The sequence below is a fragment of the Mustela nivalis genome (genome assembly GCF_964662115.1).
Source record: "Mustela nivalis genome assembly, chromosome: 18".
Lineage (NCBI taxonomy): Eukaryota > Metazoa > Chordata > Mammalia > Carnivora > Mustelidae > Mustela > Mustela nivalis.
In genome coordinates, this window is record NC_139037.1 from 58,456,008 (window position 1) to 58,479,186 (window position 23,179).

Here is a 23,179-nt window from a genome sequence, read left to right on the forward strand (position 1 = left end):
AGGCAAAAACCATACCATTAAATGGAAGTTTCATCTGTCCTATAACACACTAGTAACAAGGTTGATAGCAAAAATAGAACATTAAAGCAACAGATTAAATCATTAACAGGTAAAATGACCTTGGCCAGATGGACCAAAGTACTGTCTCAGGCAAGGACACATTTGAATGGTCACGAATAGGGCCTGTTGTCCTATCATGACAGATTGGGGACCCCAGCTGAGGCACCCAGTATCATAGAGGTGTGGAACTCACAGGAAACAGACTTTGCTTCCATTCTCATGGAAGATCAGCTCAAGGTTATGCTGCTGAGAATACCAGTCCTCATCACACCTGGAAAAGGAATTACTTATTATTGAGTTCTCTAGGAAATGATGAAATGGATGTTAACCTTGTTCATGACCTCCCCAAACTACCAGAGTGCATGACAACAATACTCCCTAAAGTGTACAGTCTTCAGGTCTTAAGATATAGGACATAGATAGAACCTGCCTTGTCAGGGAGTTTGGAGACTTATAGAAAAACAACTTTACACAGAGGGACAGATACAATATCTGGAAAATATTAGATTCAGACCCTCCTGTGTTCAGGATAATCTCAGCTGATCTTGAGAATGGTCACTAATTCACTGGGACCTAAAACCACACAATTCAGGGAGAGTGAAAATTGGGCATTTAGGTGAACACACACAGACAATTCCCCTATCTTCTCTAGTGTGGTGGAGCAAGAGAGGCCTGGCGGCGGACAGTCAAAGACAATGGAAGTTGAGTCTAAGATACAGAAAAGCTTTAAAAGTCTGTTTTTAGTTCTATTATATTAGAAAAGTGGTTCTGAACTCCTTGCCCAAAACCTAACACTATCTAGAGACACTGAGTATTTGCAGTGTTTGGATTTATGGCTACTCTAAGCAAAACTTAGTATCTTTGTTGAAGATACTAAGATAAGCAAAAGGGTTTAGTTCTAGTCTCAAATGATCTGTTAGATGTAGATTTTGTTATCAAGTCAAGGAAGTTCCTTCATATCCCTATTTTGTTAAAAGCTTTTGTCTTTGTCATGAACATTCATTTCTCAAGTGTTTTTCCTATGCCTTATTGAGATGATCATTTTTGGGGGGTCCTTTATTATATTGATCTGATGTTTTATATGATTTAGTTTTCAGATGTTAAACCAACTTTGCATTCCTGGTATAAATCCCAGTTGGTCATGGGGGAGTTCAGTTTGCTAATATTTTGTCAAGGATTTTTACATCTTTGTTCATCAGGAATAATGGTCTTTAATTTTGTTCATCATGATATCTTTGTTTGACTTTGAAATCAGGGTAATACTGGCTTCATAGATTGAACTGGGGAGTTTTGTGTATGTTTATTATTTTTACTTCCTTTAATACTTGATAGAATTTACCAACAAAGCAGCTTAGGCTTGGGCTTTTCTTTGTAGATAGATTTTTTTTAAAGATTTTATTTATTTATTTATTTGACAGAGAGAAATCACAAGTAGATGGAGAGGCAGGCAGAGAGAGACAGAGGGAAGCAGGCTCCCCGCTGAACAGAGAGCCCAATGCGGGACTCGATCCCAGCACCCTAAGATCATGACCTGAGCCGAAGGCAGCGGCTTAACCCACTGAGCCACCCAGGCGCCCCTGTAGATAGATTTTTAATGACTAATTCAACGTATTAACTTGTTATAAGTCTAGTCAGATTTTTCTATTTCTTCTTGAGTCATTTTTGATCATTGATGCCCTACTAGGATTTTATTCATTTCACCTCCATAGTCTAATTTGATGGTGCAAAATTATTCATAATGTCCTTTTGTAACTCTTTTTAGTTTTGTCTGATTGACAGTTGTGATATCTTCTCTTTCATTTCTGATTTTGATCATGTCTTCTCTTTATTCTTGGTTTATCAATTTTATTGATGCTTTCAGATATCTGTCTTTTGGTATCATTGGTTTTCTGTTTTCTACTTACTTGATTTCTGCTTATCACTGTGTTCCTTCAAGTGATACTACCCCACTTCATATTTAACACGAGCTCGTCACGACAGGTAAACTTGAGGTGCAGGTTGGGACTTCATCTAGAGCCTTGGGACAGATTGATCTGCCCTCCTCTTACAGGGACTCTTCCTTAGTTCTGCAGGTAAAAACACTCTAGTGTATTGCTTTCCCAGGGAAATGAGAAAGTTCTAAAACTGAGATCTCCTTAACTGTACTCACCTAAAACTCTCCTGAACCAGAGGCTTATCCACTCATTTGTCATAGAACTCATACAGTTTCCATGGAGGAAGTAGATATTCAATTGAGTCTTAAAAATTGGGTAAGGTTTCAAAAGTGAAGGAGGGGCTGGACATTTCAGAGTGATTAACATCAACAAAGAAAGAGAGTTATAAAAATGGCAGGACTTGGGCTGGGAACTGAAACTGTTCACACTCAGGCAAAGCAGGGTGGTTTGTGACCACATGCCTGGATGTGTGTAATGCTGGGATTGGGTTATTTTTCTAAGCAACAGGAATCCTTGACAAGTCTTGAGAATTTGTCAAGACAATTCAGTAGTTCATCGGGAAAAGAGTGCTAGAATTTCTAGGATTTATTTTTTTTAGAAGATTTTTATTTATTTATTTGACACAGAGAGAGAGATCACAAGTCGGTAGAAAGAGAGGGGGGAAGCAGGTGCTCTGCCAAGCAGAGAGCCCAATGCAGGGCTCAATCTCAGGACCCTGAGATCATGACCTGAGCCGAAGACAGAGGCTTAACCCACTGAGCCACCTAGGCACCCCTCTAGGATTTAACTTTTTAAAAAAATAGAATACAGAGGGAGAGATAAAGAAATATGTTACAAGATAGTAATAACTCTAATTGAAAGATTTTATCCTGACACAGAAAGACATCTCTATCATTAGACCAATTGTATCCCAGAAAATATGTAAGTATACAATAATGTAGTAAATGAGTAAGATGACATTTTAGATCAGTAGAGAAACAATGAATTTTTCAGTCAATTTTGCTGAGAAAACTTGACAGCTATTTGGTGAAAAAGAAAAGTGGGTCTCTCCTTCACACATTCTACTGAAATCACAGAGGAATAAAATAGAACAATAAAATCCCTGAAAGTTGAATTGACTAAATCTTCTTATTTTCTGTATTTCAGTGATTTGGCATTTGAGGCCTTGATCCCAGAGAGTCTGCTCCCTCCCAGGGCTAGCTAATTCATAAATTACAGTCTACTTTATGAGAGTGTCTTTGATTTAAACAAAACAAAACAATGTAGAGTCCACACCCCAACCATGTCCTTTATCAAACTCATACACCAAGGCAGTATTCCACTGCCCTAAATCAACGCAGGAGCAGGTACTGAATACCCATGGACTATGCCTATAGCCCAGAGCCCACCAGAATTATTTAAATTATCCAGTCCTGGGGTGCCTGGGTGGCTCAGTCCTTGAGCGTTTGCCTTCAGCTCAGGTCATGATCCCAGGGTTCAGGGATCTAACCCCGTATTGGGCTCTCTGCTTCCCGGGAAGCTTGCTTCTCCCTCTCCCACTCCCCCTGCTCGTGTTCCCTCTCTCACCGTGTGTCTCTCTGTCAAATAAATAAAAATAAATAAATAAAAATAAATTATTCAGTCCTAAACTTATTCATCATATTTCCCCTGATTGACCCATTCCTTCCCTTGAAAACTCAGTAAAGGCTCTGGACCATGTTCTCTCTTCTTCTGTCTCCTGATCAACCCTTGTCCTTTTCCTTGAGGCCCTGCGTATTGTGCAATACCCTCTGTTTCTAGGGATCTGTGAGTATAAAATTCTTTCTTCATGACTATCATTTCTGTATTGGGGTGTGTTTCCATGCCTGATTAAAATGAATCTCAGGTACATTTTTAGAACAGAAATGAATATAGATGTGTACTTACTGGATATCAGGGAAGGGAGACTTTATAATCATACGGAAAAATACAGAATCCAAAATGAAAGGACCGATCAACTTTTTTTTTTTAAGATTTTATTTGTTTATTTGACAGACAGAGATCACAAGCAGAGGCAGGCAGAGAGAGAGGGGGAAGCAGGCTCCCCGCCAAGCAGAGAGCCAGATTTGGGGCTCAATCCCAGCACCCTGGGACCATGACCTGAGCCGAAGGCAGAGTCTTTAACCCACTGAGCCACCCAGGTGCCCCAAGGACTGATCAATTTGATCAAATAAAGGTTTGGTGGTTTTTAAAAACGTCTTTATAAAAGTCCAGACTGTAAGGGTGCCTGGGTGGCTCAGTCATTAAGTGTCTGCCTTGGGCTCAGGTCATGGTCCCAGGGTCCTCAGATCTAGCCCCGCATCTGGCTCCCTGCTCAGTGGGAAGCCTGCTTCTCCTTCTCCCACTCCTTTTGCTTGTATTCCCACTCTCACTGTTTCTCTCTCTGTCAAGTAAATAAAATCCTTAAAAAAAAAAAAGTCCAAACTGTAAGAAAAAATCATCATACAGGACAGAGCCAATACCATCTGTATGCAAGGAGAACTTACAAACAAAAGATAAAAATGGGTAAAGGATATAAGAAGGCAGTTTACCCACCACTGACATATTGACACTTATTCAACATCGCCATGAGCAAAGAAATGCAATCAATAAGTCTGGGCGATCAGATTGGAAGAAATTAAAGGTAATAATTATTCCTAGTTTTAACACTCTAAGACTGGCAGTCTAACTTCGTTGGTGGACTAGGGGGTAACAGATCTAAAACTAAAGAGTCCTAAGCAAGCACTTAAAATAAATTTATTATTTAGTGACATAGAAAGCTACCCATGGGGGCGCCTGGGTGGCTCAGTGGTTTGGGCTGCTGCCTTCGGCTCGGGTCATGATCTCAGGGTCCTGGGATCGAGCCCCGCATCGGGCTCCCTGCTCCGCAGGAAGCCTGCTTCCCTCTCTCTCTCTCTCTCTGCCTGCCTCTCTGCCTACTTGTGATCTCTGTCTGTCAAATAAATAAATAAAATCTTTAAAAAAAAAAAAAAAGAAAGCTACCCATGATACATGAAGTGGGAGGCAGAAAAGCGTCTGAAACTGATGATGCCAATTTTGTGGGGACAAAAATTTTTGTATATATATTTACTCAAAGAGTAAATTTGAAAATTCATAGACCAAGATATTAATGATGCTTGTTTATGGGTGCGAGGATTACAGAGGACTTTTAGTTCTTTTTCTTACTTTTCCTCCTTTTTTTCATTTTACAATCTTTTCTTCACGTTGATCATGCAGTGTTTTTGGAATTGAAATATATATAATTAAAATGTATATTACATACATATAAAATGTATACCAAAACATCATTGTTTTATGTCTCCTGGTGATGGCATTATGGATTCATCTGCTGGAGAGTAGTGTCAGATTTTCACATGGACACAACGTGAACATGTTAGCAGCGAGTAATAACTTCTTTTTAAGGAAAGAGAGAAAAAGGTATAGTGGTGCTCCCAAGCTGAGAGCCAGAACATCGTGGGTCCTCCCACACACCAGGACACACCGGCTGGGTACTCCGCCTCTCACCTGGCATTGGGCGGGGCTTCAGGTGTACGCTTTTTACGTCAAGGTCCGCACTCTAAATAATACCGTAAGCCGCAGAGGGCTCTGGGAAGTGTAGTCCGGGCCCTCCCGAGTTGCCCACTTCCGCTTCCGGCCACCGCAGCAGTGCCATAATTTCTTCTGCGATGGTGAGTAGGTTATGGGACGTGGGGCTTCTTGGAGGTCTTGGTTCCGGCCGCAGGGACAGGGGCTGGGTCTTTAGGAACTCGGGGGAGGGGGCGTGTGGCGGAGGTCAGAGCCAGGGGATTTCGACAGCTCTGCCTGGCGAAGGAGAGGTTTGAGGAGGCGGATGCCCTGGGCATCCCCGGTTGGGATGGAGTGGGGCGGGGCTCGGACAGCTGCGCTGGGCACCCCCAGCTTTGGAAGCCGCAGTTTCAGGTCAGCAGTTGTGGCTTTAAGACGTGCATCGCTTGGTTTGGGAGACTCCAATGCAGGCAGTCTCAGATTGATGATATCTGGAATTCTTTCACGGTGGACGCACACCCACTTCTGCATGAATTTTCGGACTTTTCTGTGAAGTCATTTCCATAAGGAGCTGCAGAAGTTCATTTCTCATGTTCTGTATGTGTTCCCTTGAGAATTATTAAGCGCCGTACAAGTTTTAAGCGAATGTTTTGCTGATGTGGTGGTGCTAGGTCTGTTTTATTGCAGCGTCTGAGACACACGGGTTGAATTCCACTCTGTCCCACAACATTACGATGTTGTGTGAATTCAATTCAAATATTTTTTTAATAGTAGATCTTTAATCGTATTGCATGCATTTTTGTTTATGATTTAAGGTGGGGTACGTACGAATTTAACAGTTGTTTCAACTCCATAGGTTGTAAAGACTCTTCTCATTGATCTTTTTCTCCATTATTGCAATATCACTATTTCTTGATTACTGTAGCTTTAGAATAAATCTTAGGGGCGCCTGGGTGGCTCAGTGGGTTAAGCTGCTGCCTTCGGCTCAGGTCATGATCTCAGGGTCCTGGGATCGAGTCCCGCATCGGTCTCTCTGCTCAGCAGGGAGCCTGCTTCCTTCTTTAAAAAAAAAAAAAAAAAAAAAAAAAGAATAAATCTTAAAGTCAGAAGGAATGAGTCCAAATTTTTTGACTAGTCTAGGTTTTTTAAAAATTATTATTATTTCAACGTATGTTTTAGTATTGGTGTGTCAGATTTTGCAAAAAGATTGATATTTTATTGAGATTTTGATGGAGGTTGCATTGGAGAGATCAGATAACAACCTTGAGTGGTTTTTTTTTTTTTTTTTTCAGATTTTATTTATTTGATAGAGAGAGAGAGATCACAAGTAGGCATAGAGGCAGGCAGAGAAAGAGGGGTACACAGGCACCCTGCCAAGCAGAGAGCCCAATGAGGGGCTTGATCCCAGGACCCCGAGATCACGACCCAGGACCCTGAGATCACAACCTGAGCCGAAGGCAGAGGCTCAATTCAATGAGCTACCCAGGCGCCCCACAACCTTTAATTGAATGAACATGGTATATCTTTAGGTATATATTTATTTAGGCTCTCGGGGCACCAGTAGTGCAATTGCTGGATCATATAGTAGTTCTATTTTTAATTCTTTGAGGACCCTCCCTACTATTCTCTTTCCACAATGGCAGCGCCATTCTGTATTACTGGGATTCCTTTTCCTCCACATCTTCACAGACACTTGTTATGTCCTGTCTTTTTGAGTCTAGCCATTCCCACAGGTTTAAGGTGATATCTCACTATGGTTTTGATTTACATTTACCTGATAATGAGTGGTGTTGGGCATCTTTTCACGTGTCTGTTGGCCATGTGATTGTCTCCTGGGAGCTACAGTGAATGCAGGCTTGTAGACAAGGCCAATGGCAGGAATGGTGTGGACCCTCTGTCTGAGCCCTGTAGGGAGAGAGGTCCCCTTCCTGGAAGTAGGAGTAGATTACAGGAAGGCTAGATTCCATTCAACTTGGGCTCAGAGATTTGTCCATGTTGTGTGGTGGGAAGAGTGATAAAATCATTGTTATCTCCTGGATCTTTTTTTTTTTTTTAAGATTTTGCTTATTTATTTGACAGAGAAAGAAAGATCACAAGTAGGCAGAGAGGCAGGCAGAGAGACGGGTGTTAGTAGGCTCCCCGCTGAGCAGAGAGCCCAATGTGGGGCTCAATCCCAGGACCTGACATCATGACCTGAGCCGAAGGCAGAGGCTTAATCACTGAGCAACCCAGGTGCCCCTCCTGGCTCATTTTTATTTATGGCTTTGCCTTCTTGGGACTGTTCCTTTCTCAAAGAGAACTGGGTGTAAGAGAAATGAATAACCTCTGGTCTCTTGACATTAGAGCTTCAAGGGAGTAGAATTTCGGTTTCTTGTTGTTTTATGGCAGTGCCACTTCTCTTCCCAAACAAGGGCCTGCTCTCGTGACCTCACTCTTCATACCGTGGTCTTGACAGATGCCCATTCAGGCCCCTCAGCATGGCTGCCTTCCCCCCAGAAGTGGGTTTTTCTACAGCTGGGGCAATTCCCGGTGTCCTGATTTAGTGTAGCTCTCCCTGGCTTCTCATACTTGTTCATTGGGTTAGTAAATCATTCAGGCTTACACTACTTCAGGGCTGTGCTAGGTACAGGGAAAAAATAATTATAGTAACTGTAATGTTAGGCATTAATTGTTTATTTTATACCGGTTATGCTGAGGTGTTGTAAGCGGAAGTCAGGGCCTTTGCACCTGCCCCTCCCTCTGTACTCTTCCCATCCCAAATCTTCCCGCGGCTGATTTATTTTCACATCGGCCTTAGAGACCATCCTCGACAACCTGATTAATGCTGTCCCTCCCACACCTGCCTCCTGTGTTCTGTCCCAGAGCCCCCATGTTCTGGTTCGTAAACAGTCGGTCTTATTTTCTTCATTGCCCTTTTTATACTCAGAAATCACCTTATTTGTAGATTGGTTTACCTACCAGAATGCAAGCACCGTAGGAACAAGTGCCTTGTCCATCTTATTTGCCTCAGTGTCCGGAATGTTTGTTACACCGCCAAGATATAGTGAGACACCAAATAAGTCTTCGTTAAACAGATGTGTGCCTGTATTCCTAGGTTAGTGCTAAGATGAATGAGTTAACGGCGATGATAGCAGTAGGCTGAGGATTTTCTAGGTGCCATGTACTAGCCTATGAGCTTTATTCAAATGCATATCCATGTGTATGCGCGCGAGAAAGACTGAATCCTTGCAACTTTGCGAGTAAGAAGTACCGTCCTCACTGCAGAGGAACAGACTCCTTTAGCGATTTGTCTCCGAGTGTTCATGTGGCTACAGAGTGGCTGAGCCGGAACTTACCCCAGGCCACAACTCCAGTATCCAGAGTCAAGACCTGCAGCTTCCCAGCCCTGCCTCTCCCGTCTTGCTGTCTGGATTGAAACACCATCATTTACCCATTTTCCTTAAACTTTAGCTCCAGACTCCCGTTTCAGTTCTCCTTTTCATCCGCGCGTGTAATCGTTCATCTAGTCCTGTTGTTTCTGCCTTGCCATTGTCTCATTCCCATTACCCCTTTATCCCACTGCCGGTTCACCAGTGATGCTGGTCAGCTTTCTCTGCCCAGGATGAGCCCCATATGGTAAAGGGGTATCTTTCTTTAAACCCAAGCACCTGATCCATGGTAGAATTCCAGTGAATGTGTGCAGTCTTCCCAGCTAGAATGTCAGCTGCTCGAGCGCCGTCCTTGTCTGCCCCGATCACCACTGTGTCCCAACCGGCCCAGCGTGGTCCTTAGCATGTAACTGACTAAGCGAACACATGGCAGACAAAACCATTGTGCTCTGTAGCTGGTATCGAAGATCCCAGGATCCAAATATCAGCGGGCTGAGTTCACTTTGGTCCCAGTTTCCCATTGATGTATGTGTTGAGTTCCCATGTTGTGCCTCGAGCAAACTAAAATCCCAGGCCTCATAGAGCTCTGATTATCATGGGCACAGAGAGATAGTAAATGAGACCATCAGATCGTAGGTTTGGTGATAAGTTTCATGGGGAAAGATGAAGCAGGGACGATGCTTTGGGAAGGCTGGCAGAGGGACTTGCAATCGTAAGTAGGATTATCAGGATATGACTTCAGTGAACAGGTGGTGATTTCACTCAAAAGGTGCTAAGTAGACACCCAAAGGAAGTGAGAAGCCCATTTCCCTGGAGAAAGGGAGCAGCAGAAAAGGCCCCAAGGCGGGGGGTAGGACTGACTGGTCTATGTGAACAACAGTAAGGAGGCCAGAGTGGCTGAGCCCAAAGAGAAAGAGGAAAAGTAAATGGGAAGTTGGGTATTAGGAGGTCAGATAGTGTGGCATCTTGTGGCTATCGATAGGACTCTGGTGAAGGTTTTGAGCAAGGTGAAGTTCTTGGCCAGAGGAGAGACATACCTTTCTTGTCTTTTTGAAAGATCATTCTAGGGGCGTCTGGGTGGCTCAGTGGGTTAAAGCCTCTGCCTTCGGCTCAGGTCATGATGCCAGGGTCCTGGGATCGAGCCCCACATCGGGCTGTCTGCTCAGCGGGGAGCCTGCTTCTGCCTCTCTCTCTGCCTGCCTCTCTGCCTACTTGTGATCTCTGTCTGTCAAATAAATTTTAAAAATCTTAAAAAAAAAAATAAAAAATAAAAGATCATTCTAGCAGGGGTGCCTGGGTGGCTCAGTCGGTTGAGCATCTGACTCTTGATTTCAGTTCAGGTCGTGACCTCAAGGTCATGAGGTTGGGCCCTGCACCAGGTTCTGCACTCAGTAAAGAGTCTGCTTGAGATTCTCTCTGCCTCTGCCCCTCCCCCTGTGCACATGCACTCTCGCGTGCACTCTCTCAAGTAAGTAAACCTTAAAAAAAAAAAAACGAAAAAAGCATCCCAGCTGCTGTGTAGGAAGTAGATTGTAGGGGGACAGGAACAGAAGCAGAGAAACCAGTTAGGAGTTAACTTCAGTGGTTTAGGCAAGAGATGATGGTGGTTTGGACCGTTACAGTAGTGAGAGAATTGGTTGGATTCTGGCTAGCATTTGAAGGTTTTTGCTGATGGTTGGATGTGGTGTATGAAGAAGAGGGGGAAAAAAATCAAAGAGCACATCAAAACATATGGCTTGGGGCGCCTGGGTGGCTCGGAGGGTTGAACCTCTGCCTTTGGCTTGGGTCATGATCTCAGGGTCCTGGGATCGAGCCCCTCATTGGGCTCTCTGCTCGATGGGGAGCTTGCTGGCCCCCTCCCCCTGCCTGCCTCTCTGCCTACTTGTGAACTCTCAAATAAATAAATAAAATCTTAAAAAACAAACAAACAAACATGTGGCTTGGTTATTTGAAAAGACAAATCTGTGCTTGGTTTGGGGCATGTTAAGTTTGAGACATCTTCTAGACAGCCAAGTGGACATGTCGAGTTGGCCTCGAGTCATCAGCGTATGGACCCTGTTTGACATCCCGAGGCTGGATGGGTTCAGTGAGGAAGGGAATGAGTAGAGAGAGAGAGAGAAACTTCATGCACTGAAGCTTGAGGCAGCCCTGGCTTTTGGAGGTCGGGGATATGAGAAGGAACCACGAAGAAATTCTGTGTAAACTAGAAAGCCCTGGAAGCGAGCCAGGCAAAGGACACGCGAGTGTGTTAGCACTGCTTCTATAAAGTGTGGGTCCAGAGGAGCCGTATCAGCCTCACTTAGGAACTTGCTCGAAACACAGAATCTTAGGCTCCACTGCAGAGCTGCTGAATTAGCATCTTTGGGGCTGGGCTCCTGCGGTCTGTTTCAGCCATCTGTCATGGTGATTTTTGAGAAGGTTAAGTTTCTGGAGCACCCTCCTAGAGGGTCCTGAGGGGCTGGGTTTCAATTGCAGCGGTCTGGAGGACACTGTTACACACCTCGGTCCTCCCCGTAGGCGGTCCATAGGCGGCCCAGTCTTGCACACTTGCTTCAGAGGGCAGTCCCTTGTGCAGGAGGGCAGTGTGCAAACTGGGAGACTGGGAGGCGCTGGCCGGGGCAGGCTGTACAGAGGTCTGGGACTGGATGGTTAAGGGCAAAGTGGAGACGTGAGCTCCTGAAACCATCGAGTGTAGGGAGTGTCTTGGAAGGGGCCCCCCGGGTGCTTTTTTTCTGTTTATCTGAACCTGCCCTGTGGTTTGAGTCTCAGGAGGAAGTGGGTCAGGCAAAGAGGGAAAGGGAGGGAACTCGCAGTCCATGTGTTTGTGCTGCCTACTGACTGGTCCCGGGCTGATTCCAAGAGTTTGGGTCTTCTCTCTGCCTCAAGCCTGGTGATGGAATTTGTTAAACGTGCCCAATGTGCCCGGCCCTTGCAAAATGGAGAACATGAATAGAGGAAGAAGGCCCCATTCTCTTGATGGTTTAGCGATCTCTCTTTCTCTCCCCCTTTTGAAGATTTATTTCAGAGAGAGAGAGAGAGCGCGCGCACGTATGAGCGAGGGGCAGGGCAGAGGGAGACAGAGTCTTGAAGCAGACTCCCCCGCTGAGTTCGGAGCCCATCATGGAGCTCGATTCCGGGACCCTGAGATTGTGACCTGAGCCAAAATGAAGAGCCTGCTGCTTAACCAATAGCCCCCACCGAGGTACCCCGATGATTTAGAGATCTTAACAGGGCAGCTGTGTGAGAGGTGGCAAGCCAGCAACTTAAAGCAGTTCTGGGTCCCAGAATGACTAATTTGATCTGGTTGCAGCAGGAGAAGGTCTCCCTTAGAAGAGCTTTTGAACTCCAGTCCATGGGTGTAATGTAGAGGGTTCATGAACTTGAGTGGGGAAAAAGTAAACACTAATTGAACTAAAAAATTGCATTTCCTTTCATTATGAATGCAGGTGACAAACCACAGTAGTTATTATCAGAACCCATGAATCTGCTATCCATGTAAATCATAGATATTTTTATATTATAGTTGGTGCAGGTGTTTTAAAATATTACTTACGCTCATCACTATTTTGAAAATACAGTAGTTAATTAATTCTTGATATTTCCATGTGTAAAAAGAAGCACATCCCTGATATCTTATTATTTTGAACATTGTATTCTAGTATAATTAGGCTTTAAAATAATTCTGTGTGTTCTATTTTCTACATTTATAGCGTTCTTCTGAGTAAGAGTCTGTAAGTCAAGACAGAACAGAAAAGATCACAAACTGATGTAGAAGACCTTTGCTAATCTGTGTCTTGATTTATAGAATCCTTGAGGACTGAGATTTTTTTAAGGTGTTTATTATCATTATTATTATTATTTTAGTAATCTCTGCACCCAATGAGAGTAGCACACTCCTGACGGAGCCAGCCAGGCACCGCAAGGACAGGATGTTTGATTGTTCTTATTTCTGCGGTGCTTGGAGTATCACGTTAGTAAAGCGTTCACAGTCCAGAGTCCCCTTCACAGAACACAGGTCTCGTGTCTGTGGCATCTGTACCCTGCTGCAGGGCCCTGTGTCTCACTGCGACACTTCTGCTGCTAGGCCCTCCCCGCAGAAACTCTCAGACTGTCTGCAGCCATCTGCAGTGTTCTTGACTCTGTGGACCGTGGGTCTCTCTGGAGCAGGGACTATGCGTACAGCGACTCAGTAAGCGCCCACCGAGTCGGTGTCCAGAGGGTGTGCACCATACTGGAGACCCAGAGCTCTGGGGCCCAGAAGAAAGACCTGCATAAAGTCAAGTTTCCCTCTTGAGCCCACAGGTCCCTGGAGCATGGGAACCAACCAGGCTGTGGAGCGTGAAGGTGGAGGCAGGTCCTTCCCTCTGAGCCCAGGGAGCCATCCCAACACTCCTCGTCAGAGCTTGGAGAACCTCAAGAGTGAAGGAGGCCTGGATCTTCTGCTTCTCCGGCTTGGGAAGATCAGAGGAGAAATGAAATCGCTGCCACCCTGGGAAAACCTAGGAGAGGTGACCATGGAGACTTGGACCTCCAGGCCTGGGGAGAGAGGTGCGAGTTCAGGAAGGGGGAGCGGTGGGGGAGAATCGGAGCCGGGCGTGGAAAGAGGAAGAGTGAGGTGCAGGAGAACGATCCAGTGTGTGTGTGTCAGTGAGCCCAGGCGGGAGCCCCCTCTTCTCATGGCTTCCTTCTCCTCCTACAGCTCTCCGCTCTCAAGCCTCAGCCCTTTCTCAGGATGGAGAGGACAAGACCGAGTTTCAGGTGGGTTGAGATCTTTTCTCCAGAAATGACATGCCAGGCGTCAGAGCATAAAAATGTCCCCTCCATTGGTAAAAGGGAACAGAGAAAACAATGTATTGGGCGAGTAATGACTTTGCTCATTGCGTGTATCCACAAAGTAGCCATGTGAGAGAGGTGATGGGATCCAGGGTTAAAAAAGAAATGAGCGAGGAACCCTGGATTTGAATCCAGGTCAGCATGGCTGTCATTTGCCATTCTGCTCTACATGTTCCTGCCCATCAATAATCATTTCCTCTAAGGGCCCGAGCCTAAATTAAGCAGAGAGGTGACTCCAGGTAATGAATCCATCTCTGCCTGAGTTTCTGTCCTCCGTGGGACCTTTCTCGGATTTATTTACAGATGTTATATTCTCCAGATGATACACCCTACCAAAAAGTACCCCATGGACCAGGTTAAAAGAGAGCATATTAGAGGAAAAGACATTTCGTCTATGACAAAATTACAAATTACAGTATCTTTATTTTCGGAAGAGGGGTTCAAATGCTCAAGCATTCTTGTTCAGGAAGGAAGAAAAGAAGAAACACAAACGGCCAATAATTATATGAAAAGATGATCAACCTCTAGTAGTCAAAGCAGTACAGATTAAAACAAGGTAGGATTTTTTTTTTTTTTTTTTTTTTAAGCAAATGACCGAAGATTGGAAAGATCAGCATTCACTGTGATCCCGATGGAGAAACGGGCACATGCACGCAATCGGAAGGCGCATTTTTAGCCTTTCTGGAAGTTCTGCGTACGTCTGCTCCAATATTCCCCACTCTTCAAGTTCATTCTAAATCAGAGCACGTGTTTGCAGAATGATCATTGCAGTGTTGTTCATAATAGCAAAGAAAGACAAAAAAAAGTCGTGGAGTGGACTCCATGTCATTTGTTGGATTGATACTGGATTGCTGGAATATTACGGTTTCGTTTGTTTTCTTGTGGATTTTCTGCTGCTGTCCAGGGAGATAAAGTGGATGAAACTCTTAGGACGTAGAAAGATGCACACACGCTCGCACTTTCTCTTTCTCACGCACACACAAGCCCCACCAAGGCTTTCCCAGCACTAGACATTTTTGCTAATCTGATGGAGGAGGCTGTGTCACCGAGACCTCCCATGTATTTTGTAGTTCGTCACGTGGTCGGCGTGTGAGGAGCTCTTCCTTATGTTTGCTGCTGTTATATTTTTTGTTTGTGAATTGCTTAGGAAAGGCTTTTGCCCATTTGCATTAATTAATGAAAGGAGCTCTTTCAAGAGTAGGGCTGTTAACTCACCCATCTGAAGTGTGAATGGTTACTTTCTTTCATTCTTGACTTTGTGAATGGTGAGTTGACCATAAAGAGGTATAACATTTTCACCTTGTTAAATGATTGGTTAGTTCCCTTTTGAAAATCTTGTTCCATACCTAGCTCCCGAAGGCCTTACGTGTTCTAAGCTTAACCTAAAAGACATGTAAATGGGTTTTTATTTAGATTAAAAACGTTTTAATCTCTAATATGGCTGTAACTTGGTTTTGTAAGTGGTGTAAGGTATGCAGTTTCATTTTCTTGAAGATGGATAGCCAATCTTGACGGTGCCGTTTATTATCTTTCTCATTCATATGCAAGTCGACTAAAGTACTGCCTTTATCATTTGTATATTTTGTGTGTATTTATACATGTACACGTTTATATATTTAATAGGTGTATATATTATACATTTGGAAGAAGGAAAGCATTGTTGACTTCACTTTCCTTTAACGGGACTGTTCCTGCATTCTGTGCTCTGGTCCGCTGAGTTACTTGTATGTCTACGTATTGTTTTACCACTTATATCGAACATTGAACTTTCTAAGTTGAGAAGTTATTTTTTCTTCCTTTCCCTACTCATTCGCAAACATTTGTTGGACACCTGCTGTGGGCCAAACATTATTCTAAGCCCTCGTGATGTATCAGAGAGCAAAACAGATAGAATGCTCCTGCTTTTGTGGGGCTGGTGTTCTAGAAGGGGGAGACAGGTAGCAGACAGTTTAAAAACAAGATCATCACTCTCAAGTGTCTTGAGGGGCGTAGGCAGGATGAATTGAGAGAAGGTTTCTGCAGTCATCTAAGCAAACGGCAGTGACAAGTCAGATTAGAGAGGTGGAAGTAATGATAGGGAGAAACAGATTTGAAGTCTACTCTGAAATAATAATTGGCACATTTTTTTTAAATGAATAAGAGTAAGAAATAAGGAAAAGGAAAGAATCGAGGATGCCTTAAAGGTCAACGATGCTTGTGTTTACCCACATCAAGGAGGTTAGAAGACTATTTGGGAGGAGACACTTACTTCTGATTGGGCTGTTTCTGCTTCAGATACCTTTTAGACACCCAGGTAATAGTTGGTGTTGGCAGGGCTCAGTGTAGACGACAGCGCTGGGTATAAAAATTTGGGAGTTAATGGTGGTTCACATCAATTTAATCAATTGTCAGATGGACTGTCTCTGGCCCAAGCTTTCTCCCTACTGTTACACTGCCTCTGGTCTTGGGATTGATCAAGGACTCTGCTCAGAAATGTGCTCTCTCAGTGGCACTCCTTTTCCAAAATCAGGAGGTGGGTTCCTCTGGTCTGGCCCCTCTGACCTCACTGGGACGAGAGGATAGCAGAGTCATTTCCGCATGGAGAAGCGAGGTTGCCTGGGTCTAGTCCTCATTCATTGCTTCTTAGATACATGGTCTTTGACAAATAATGTTACCTTTCTGAGACCCCAGGTTTCTCACCAGTGGCACTAGTCACTACCTTGTGAGTAGTTACTGGTAATAGAGCAGACGAGAGAACATTTCCAACACTCTAGAAAGCTCTCACTCTCCCTGAGTTCTCTGAGGTTTAAGTGAGGTCAGTCATACACAAATACTTGGGCTAGAGGGATGCCTAGATGGCTCAGTCCAATAAGCATCTGCCTTAGGGTCAGGTCATGATTGTGGGGGGCTAGGGTGGAGTCTGGCATCCGGCCTCCTGCTCAGCGGGGATCCTGCTTTTCCCTCTGCCTGCCGCTCCCTCTGCTTGTGTGCGTTCTCTCTCTCTCTCTCTCTCTCTCTCTGACAGATAAATAAATAAATCTTTAAGGAACATTGTTAGGCTAGAGCCTACCTTACAGTCATTTTTCTGTAAATATAAGCTATAATATCATCTGCTTTATAGACTCACTGGTCCCCTGGTGATACACATCTTGGCCTTCATAGGACAATTGTGAAGGCTTAGTGGCTCTGGAACTAGACTGAGTATTCAGCTAGAACTAGACCTCTGTCTCTAAGTGGCTGTGTGACCCCAGCCAGGTTACTTCACCTGCTGGTTCGGGGGTCCCTGAGACCACCTCCACGTTCAGAGATTTGCCGGACCCGAGGGACTCAGTGTGTAGTTGTAGTTATGGCCACAATAGGTTACAGCAGCACACCTGTTGGCACCTGGCTTCCTCCAGACTTCACCCCACAGGGCTTTTCCCTTTGCTGGTTTTGCTTTGTTCTTTTTGTTTTTAGCCACACCAAGACTTAGCTGATGTAGATGTTTCAAAGTATTACACTCGTGACTATTTCAAAAATACAGTAGTTGATTCATTCTTGATATTTAATGTGTACAAAGAAGCACATCTTTTGTGTTTTATTATTTTTGAACATTGTATTCCCATATAATTAGCCTTTAAAGCAATCCTTCGTGTTTTATTTTACACATTTACAGCATTGTTCTGCGTTAGAGTCCGCAGTATCACCGGACTGCCAAATCAGTCCACGGAACAGAAGAGATCACAAACTCTGATTTCGAAGACCATTGCTAACCTGTGTCTTGATTTATAGACTCCTTGAGGACAGAGTTTTTTTCAAGTTTATTATTATTATTATTATTATTATTATTATTATTTGGTAATCTCCACACCTAGCATGGGGCTCGAACTCACAACCCCGAGATCAAGAGTAGCGTGCTCTTCTGAGTCAGCCAGGCTCCCCGAGGACAGGGTTTTTAATCACTGTGATTTCTGCAGTGCTCAGAGTGTTGCATTAGTAAAGCGTTCATACTCCAGTTCTCCTTCACAAAAACCCCTGGGGCTCAGTTCATACCTGAGGATGATAAAGCGTGATTCATAGGGCCTCAGCAGGTTGGGGACACAGTTGCATAGACACATCTCAGTTGCTTCTGTTCAGCACGGACACAGAGGCCCATGTAAGACGTGTGTGTGGAGGGGGGTGTGGGCTAGGGCAGCAAAGAGCAGGATTTGCCCAGCTGCTGGGGGAGGGAGGGACGAGGGGCTGGTTGGTGAAGACCAGTCGTTCGGGTGGAAAAGGTGATTTGGGGATGCACGCGAACATTACGCACTGTTGGCACAGTCATCGTGGAGGAGAAGTTAGTATTCTCCCAAGTTAAATGAACCAACTGTATGAAGAATGGTAGCTCCATGGAATTGCCTTCAGAAGTGCTTACCCCGAGCAAAGATTAGTTAGGGTTCTGTGCTTTGCTCTTGGGATAACATGGAAGATCCGTTGGTTACCATGGACACTATTAGCATCAGACATTAACAAAACTTGGTTTGACCTGCCAGAGGGAGCAGCTTCCTGCTGGCTTGCCTACTCTTCTCAGTGACTCCAAGTTGACCGTTCACCAGGCAGGTGTTGGTGTTAACAGTGTTTCACCTTTTAGGAGCCATTGACCTTCAGGGACGTGGCAGTAGTCTTCACCGAGGAGGAACTGAGGCTGCTGGACCCCGCCCAGAGGAAGTTGTACCGAGACGTGATGCTGGAGAACTTCAGGAACCTGCTGTCTGTGGGTGAGGGGAATGTCTGGGGAATCGGTGTTATTCTGGGGGGCATCATTGGCACATGGGGGAGTATTGCAGTAACGTTGGATGTTATCGTTATTGTTAGCAACTACAGCTGTACGTGGAGAGGTGAATTTTCTCTGCAGAAATCTGTTGGGAATTTCTTGCTTGGCAAGTAGATGATGAGATGTAGTTTGTTACTAGTAGGATTGTGTTCACATTTAGCTTCAAAGGGTGTTAACAGGACCCTCTTCTTTTTTTTCAGACATAAAAGAAGTGCCCTGGTAGTTAGGATACACATAGGTGAATTTTGCTCTCGGCTTATTACTGGTCCGAGTCTGAAAGCCTGACGTGGCTTGAGATCCCTGACCATCTTGTGTTTATAACCTCATCTCTGAATTGTCTTTCACCCCACAGGAGACAAGAATGCAAAGGAAATGGAGTATATTCCAGAAAGAGAATTAAAGGGCCATTACCTCAGAGAGGTGTCCTGCTGGAAAATCTGGGAACAGGTGGCTGGTGAATTAATTGGGAGTTGGGATCATAGAGGAAATCTTCAAGGGAGAAGTTTCCAGTTCTCAGAAGACACTTCTCACTGCCAAGGGTGGGAAGGAGCCCCTGCCCGGGGTCCACACATTGACAATTTGGTGGGCAGTCTTCAGGGACCCATCGGTTCAGAAAATCGAGCGTTTCCACCATGGAAAGCTGTAAGAGTGGTACCCACTCAAGATTCTTGGATGAAAGCCTTTGTGAACGAGCCATGGAACATTCGAGAAAGGTGTAAAAAACTTGACAGGCAAGATATAATATATAAACATGAGGGGGACGGTTACGGCTTCGGCTGGATATCACGTCACGATGACCACAGGTTACCTGAAACAGAGAGACCCTGTGATTGCAGTCAGTGTGGAAAGGACCGCATTAAAAAGCTGGTACTTCATCATCGCCCTAACCCCCTAGAGCATGACTGGACAAGAAATGAACATGGAAACGGCTTCAGGGAAGAGTCATGCGTTCCCACTGATCCCAGAGGGCCCTGGAGAGAGAGAAGCCACAAAAACGAGTTGGGTTCGGGCTTGAGGCCGACTGCCCACCTTGAGAGACCCCAAAGGCCTCCCTCGGTGGAGAAAGCCTCTAAAAGTCCAGAGAGGGGCCGGGGCCCAAGACAGAACACGCGCGGCCCCCGCCGTGCCCGGGCCCCCGCCGGCGAGATGCCCTACCAGTGCGACGTGTGCGGCAAGGGTTTTCGATATCAGTCCATCCTCCTCATCCACCAGGGCGTGCACACAGGCAGGAAGCCCTACGTGTGCGAGGAGTGCGGGAAGGCCTTTGGCCGCAGCTCCAACCTGCTGGTGCATCAGAGGGTGCACACGGGTGAGAAGCCGTACAAGTGCACTGAGTGCGGCAAGGGCTTCAGCTACAGCTCTGTGCTGCAGGTGCACCAGCGGCTGCACACAGGCGAGAAGCCCTACGCGTGCGGCGAGTGCGGCAAGGGCTTCTACGCCAGGTCGGCCTTGCACAAGCACCAGCACGCGCACCCCGGGGAGAGGCCCTACAGCTGCGGCCAGTGCGGCAAGGGCTTCGCCTGCAGCTCCCACCTCAGCAGCCACCAGAAGGCACACGCGACCCAGAAGCCCTACCAATGCGACAAGTGCGACAAGGGCTTCAGCTACAACTCCTACCTGCAGGCGCACCAGCGCGTCCACACCGGGCAGCGGCTCTTCGAGTGCGACGTGTGCGGCAAGAGTTTCAGCTACAGCTCGGGGCTGCTCAGGCACCAGCGGCTACACACGGGCGAGAAGCCCTACAAGTGCGAGTGTGGGAAGGGCTTCGGCCGCAGCTCGGACCTGCACGTGCACCAGCGGGTCCACACTGGCGAGAAGCCCTACAAGTGCGGCGAGTGCGGGAAGGGCTTCCGGCGGAATTCGGACCTGCACAGCCACCAGCGGGTCCACACGGGCGAGCGGCCCTTCGTGTGCGGCGCGTGCGGGAAGGGCTTCATCTACAGCTCCGACCTGCTCATCCATCAGAGGACGCACACGGGCGAGAAGCCCTACAAGTGCGCCGAATGCGGCAAGGGCTTCAGCTACAGCTCCGGGCTCCTCATTCACCAGAGGGTCCACACCGGCGAGAAGCCCTACAGATGCACTGAGTGCGGCAAGGGCTTCCGCTGCACGTCGAGCCTCTACAAGCATCAGCGGATCCACACAGGCAAGAAGCCCTACACCTGTGACCAGTGCGGCAAGGGCTTCAGTTATGGCTCCAACCTGCGCACCCACCAGCGACTGCACACGGGCGAGAAGCCCTACACGTGTTACGAATGCGGCAAGGGCTTCCGATACGGCTCAGGGCTTCTGAGTCACAAGAGGGTGCACACCGGGGAGAAGCCCTATAGGTGTGACGTGTGCGGGAAGGGCTACAGTCAGAGCTCCCACCTGCAGGGTCACCAGAGGGTCCACACGGGCGAGAAGCCCTACAGGTGTGGGGAGTGCGGGAAGGGCTTTGGCCGAAGCTCCTGTCTCCACGTGCACCAGAGAGTCCACACCGGCGAGAAACCCTACAAGTGCGGGGAGTGCGGGAAGGGCTTCAGTTACAGCTCAGGCCTGCGGAACCATCAGCGGGTGCACGGCAGCGAGAAACCGGACAAGTAGGCGTGCGTGGGGCTGGCACCCCGAGCTTTCTAGTCGCCAGAGCGCCAGTGCGGGAGAAAGCCTTTGGAAACATGGTGTGTAGGGTCGGCCACGGTTGACGGGAAGGGGACTGACCTGGTCATGGTGGCCCTTTCTGAAGGGGAAGCGAAGACCCGAAAGGCTGAGAAATGGGAAGAGCACTTGAGTCCCAGGCTTCTGCCCCCAAGTGTCCCCAAGAGTCTGTCGCATGGTGGATTGTCCTCAAGGAAGTAGGACGGGGCCTCAGTAAAAATCGTCACTCTCCTCAGAGTTGGCTCAGGAGGGAGCTTTTATGAATGATAATGAGTAGGTTGTGGGCATGGACTCCTTGTGGGGTGGGGGTGGGAATACCTGCAGATGGGATGGGACAGATGTAGGAAAGAGTGCTTACCTCACCAAAACCAATATTGTGTGTACGTCTTAGAAGATGGTTTTTACAAAAAAAAAAACAAAAACAACAAAAGGTGACATTACTATTGGTTGAGGCCAGTGGCTTTTAGAAGAGCCTGAACAGTTAGAGGGGGGGTGTGGGAGGGTCCCCCTCTCTGCAGGTCTGGGTGATGTGTCTCCATCACGCTTTTTATGTCCCATTGCAGTGAACGTGTTTTATCTCCTAGAGATAAACTGCTCTCCTAGAGAAGTTACTGAACTGCGGGGCCGTTTCATTTCATCAGGTTGTTTTGTTTTGTGGTTTTGTTTTGTTTTGTTTTGTTTTTTTAAGTAGGCTACACACCCAGCGTGGAGCCCAACATGGGGCTTGAACTCACTCACAGCCCTGAGATCAAGACCTGAGCCGAGGTCAAGAGTCGGATGCTCAAGTGACTGAGCCGCCCAGGTGCTCCTCATTTTATTGGGTTTAAAAGCAAAAGCCCATTGGCATTGCACTGAATTTATAGGTTAATTTATTTTATTGTTATGAATATAATTCTTCTGCCCCGTTTCATTCATAGTGTTCTTAAACAGACAAGGCAACCATTAGAGCATCTTAAAGAGTCAGAAACACCATTTTAACTTGTCGGAACAGCTGTGGTAAAATAGTCACCAGAGCCACCATCGGTGGGGAATCTATGGAAACATGCACCTGTGAATTTATTGGTGGGGGTGAAAAAAGTAGTCATTTGGGGAAAGAATTCATCAGTGTGTCAAGTTCAGTTTGTATTAACCTTTGAAGTGGCACTAAGTGTGGAGTAAGAGATACTCGGGAAATAGTTGCACATGTGGAAAAAGATGTACACGTATGGCTGAGTTTCTTAGCGTTTTCTTAACATAGCAAAAAAAAAAAATACTCCAAGTGTAATAAATTAAGGCACATGTAAATGAATGAAAATCACTAAAAATATTCATACACATACATTGACATTGAAGGTTGCCCAAAAATTATATTGTGAACCAGGAAAGTTGGAGAACCATTTTAATATGGCCCCGTTTTGTTAATACATTTTGCGTGCATATGTTTAGAGAGAGAGAGAGATGAAAATGTGTGAAAGGTTAGTATGATAACTGCTTATCTCTAGTAAGTGGGATGTGGGGTGTGTAATACATTCGTGTACTTTTATATATTTTACTTTTTAACAAAGAGCATATATCAATTTTATAACAATAGTAAAGCTATTTTTTAAAAAAAAGTCTGGCGGAACAGTGCCTTATGTCAAAGATCCATGTCACAGCCTCTGTAATTTTGTTGCTGTTGCTTTTTCTACTGTGTACTTGGCACCTAAGTACCAAATATAAGGTATACAGATGAATGGAGAAATTTGTGACTTAGATACTCTCTTAACTGGATGCATCATTTTTGTTGGCTTGGTCGGAAAGGAGGTTGACCTGGGTAATTGGGAGGAACTTTGATGCACTGCTCTACATTCTGGCCCTCTGGGACCGTGAGCCCCCAAGCCTGGCTTTCTAGAAGGCAGTGCACCAGGATGGGGCCCCTCCAGTCTCACCCCCTCACCAGGGGCATTGTGTGGGCCGAGCTCTTCTCTGCTGCCTGGGCCACTGCGTAAAGAATCAGTTATAGGTGCGACAGGGAGGTGGGGGAGGGCCCTTTTATCTAAATGAACAGTTAAAGAATATGTCTTTAATGATTGTAA

General features: G+C 45.9%; 1 protein-coding gene across 4 annotated transcripts; it reads left to right on the top strand.

Annotated features, from left to right (window-relative positions):
• The first annotated feature begins 5,634 nt into the window (after positions 1–5,634).
• On the top strand, positions 5,635–22,717 carry ZNF229 (zinc finger protein 229). 4 transcript variants are annotated; one of them, XR_014305694.1, is made up of 6 exons: positions 5,658–5,680; positions 13,180–13,432; positions 13,584–13,642; positions 18,306–18,432; positions 18,841–21,398; positions 21,814–22,717. XR_014305694.1 is itself a non-coding variant. In XM_082711423.1 (5 exons), the coding sequence occupies exons 1-5, from the start codon at positions 5,678–5,680 to the stop codon at positions 21,072–21,074; spliced, it is 2,676 nt and encodes an 891-aa protein (XP_082567549.1). In that variant the 5' UTR covers positions 5,635–5,677; the 3' UTR covers positions 21,075–22,717. The 4 variants fall into 4 exon arrangements, 2 of the variants coding, with proteins under 2 accessions (XP_082567549.1, XP_082567550.1); XR_014305695.1 differs by having other exon boundaries at positions 21,817–22,717; XM_082711423.1 differs by having other exon boundaries at positions 5,635–5,680; positions 18,841–22,717.
• The last annotated feature ends 462 nt before the right edge of the window (positions 22,718–23,179 follow it).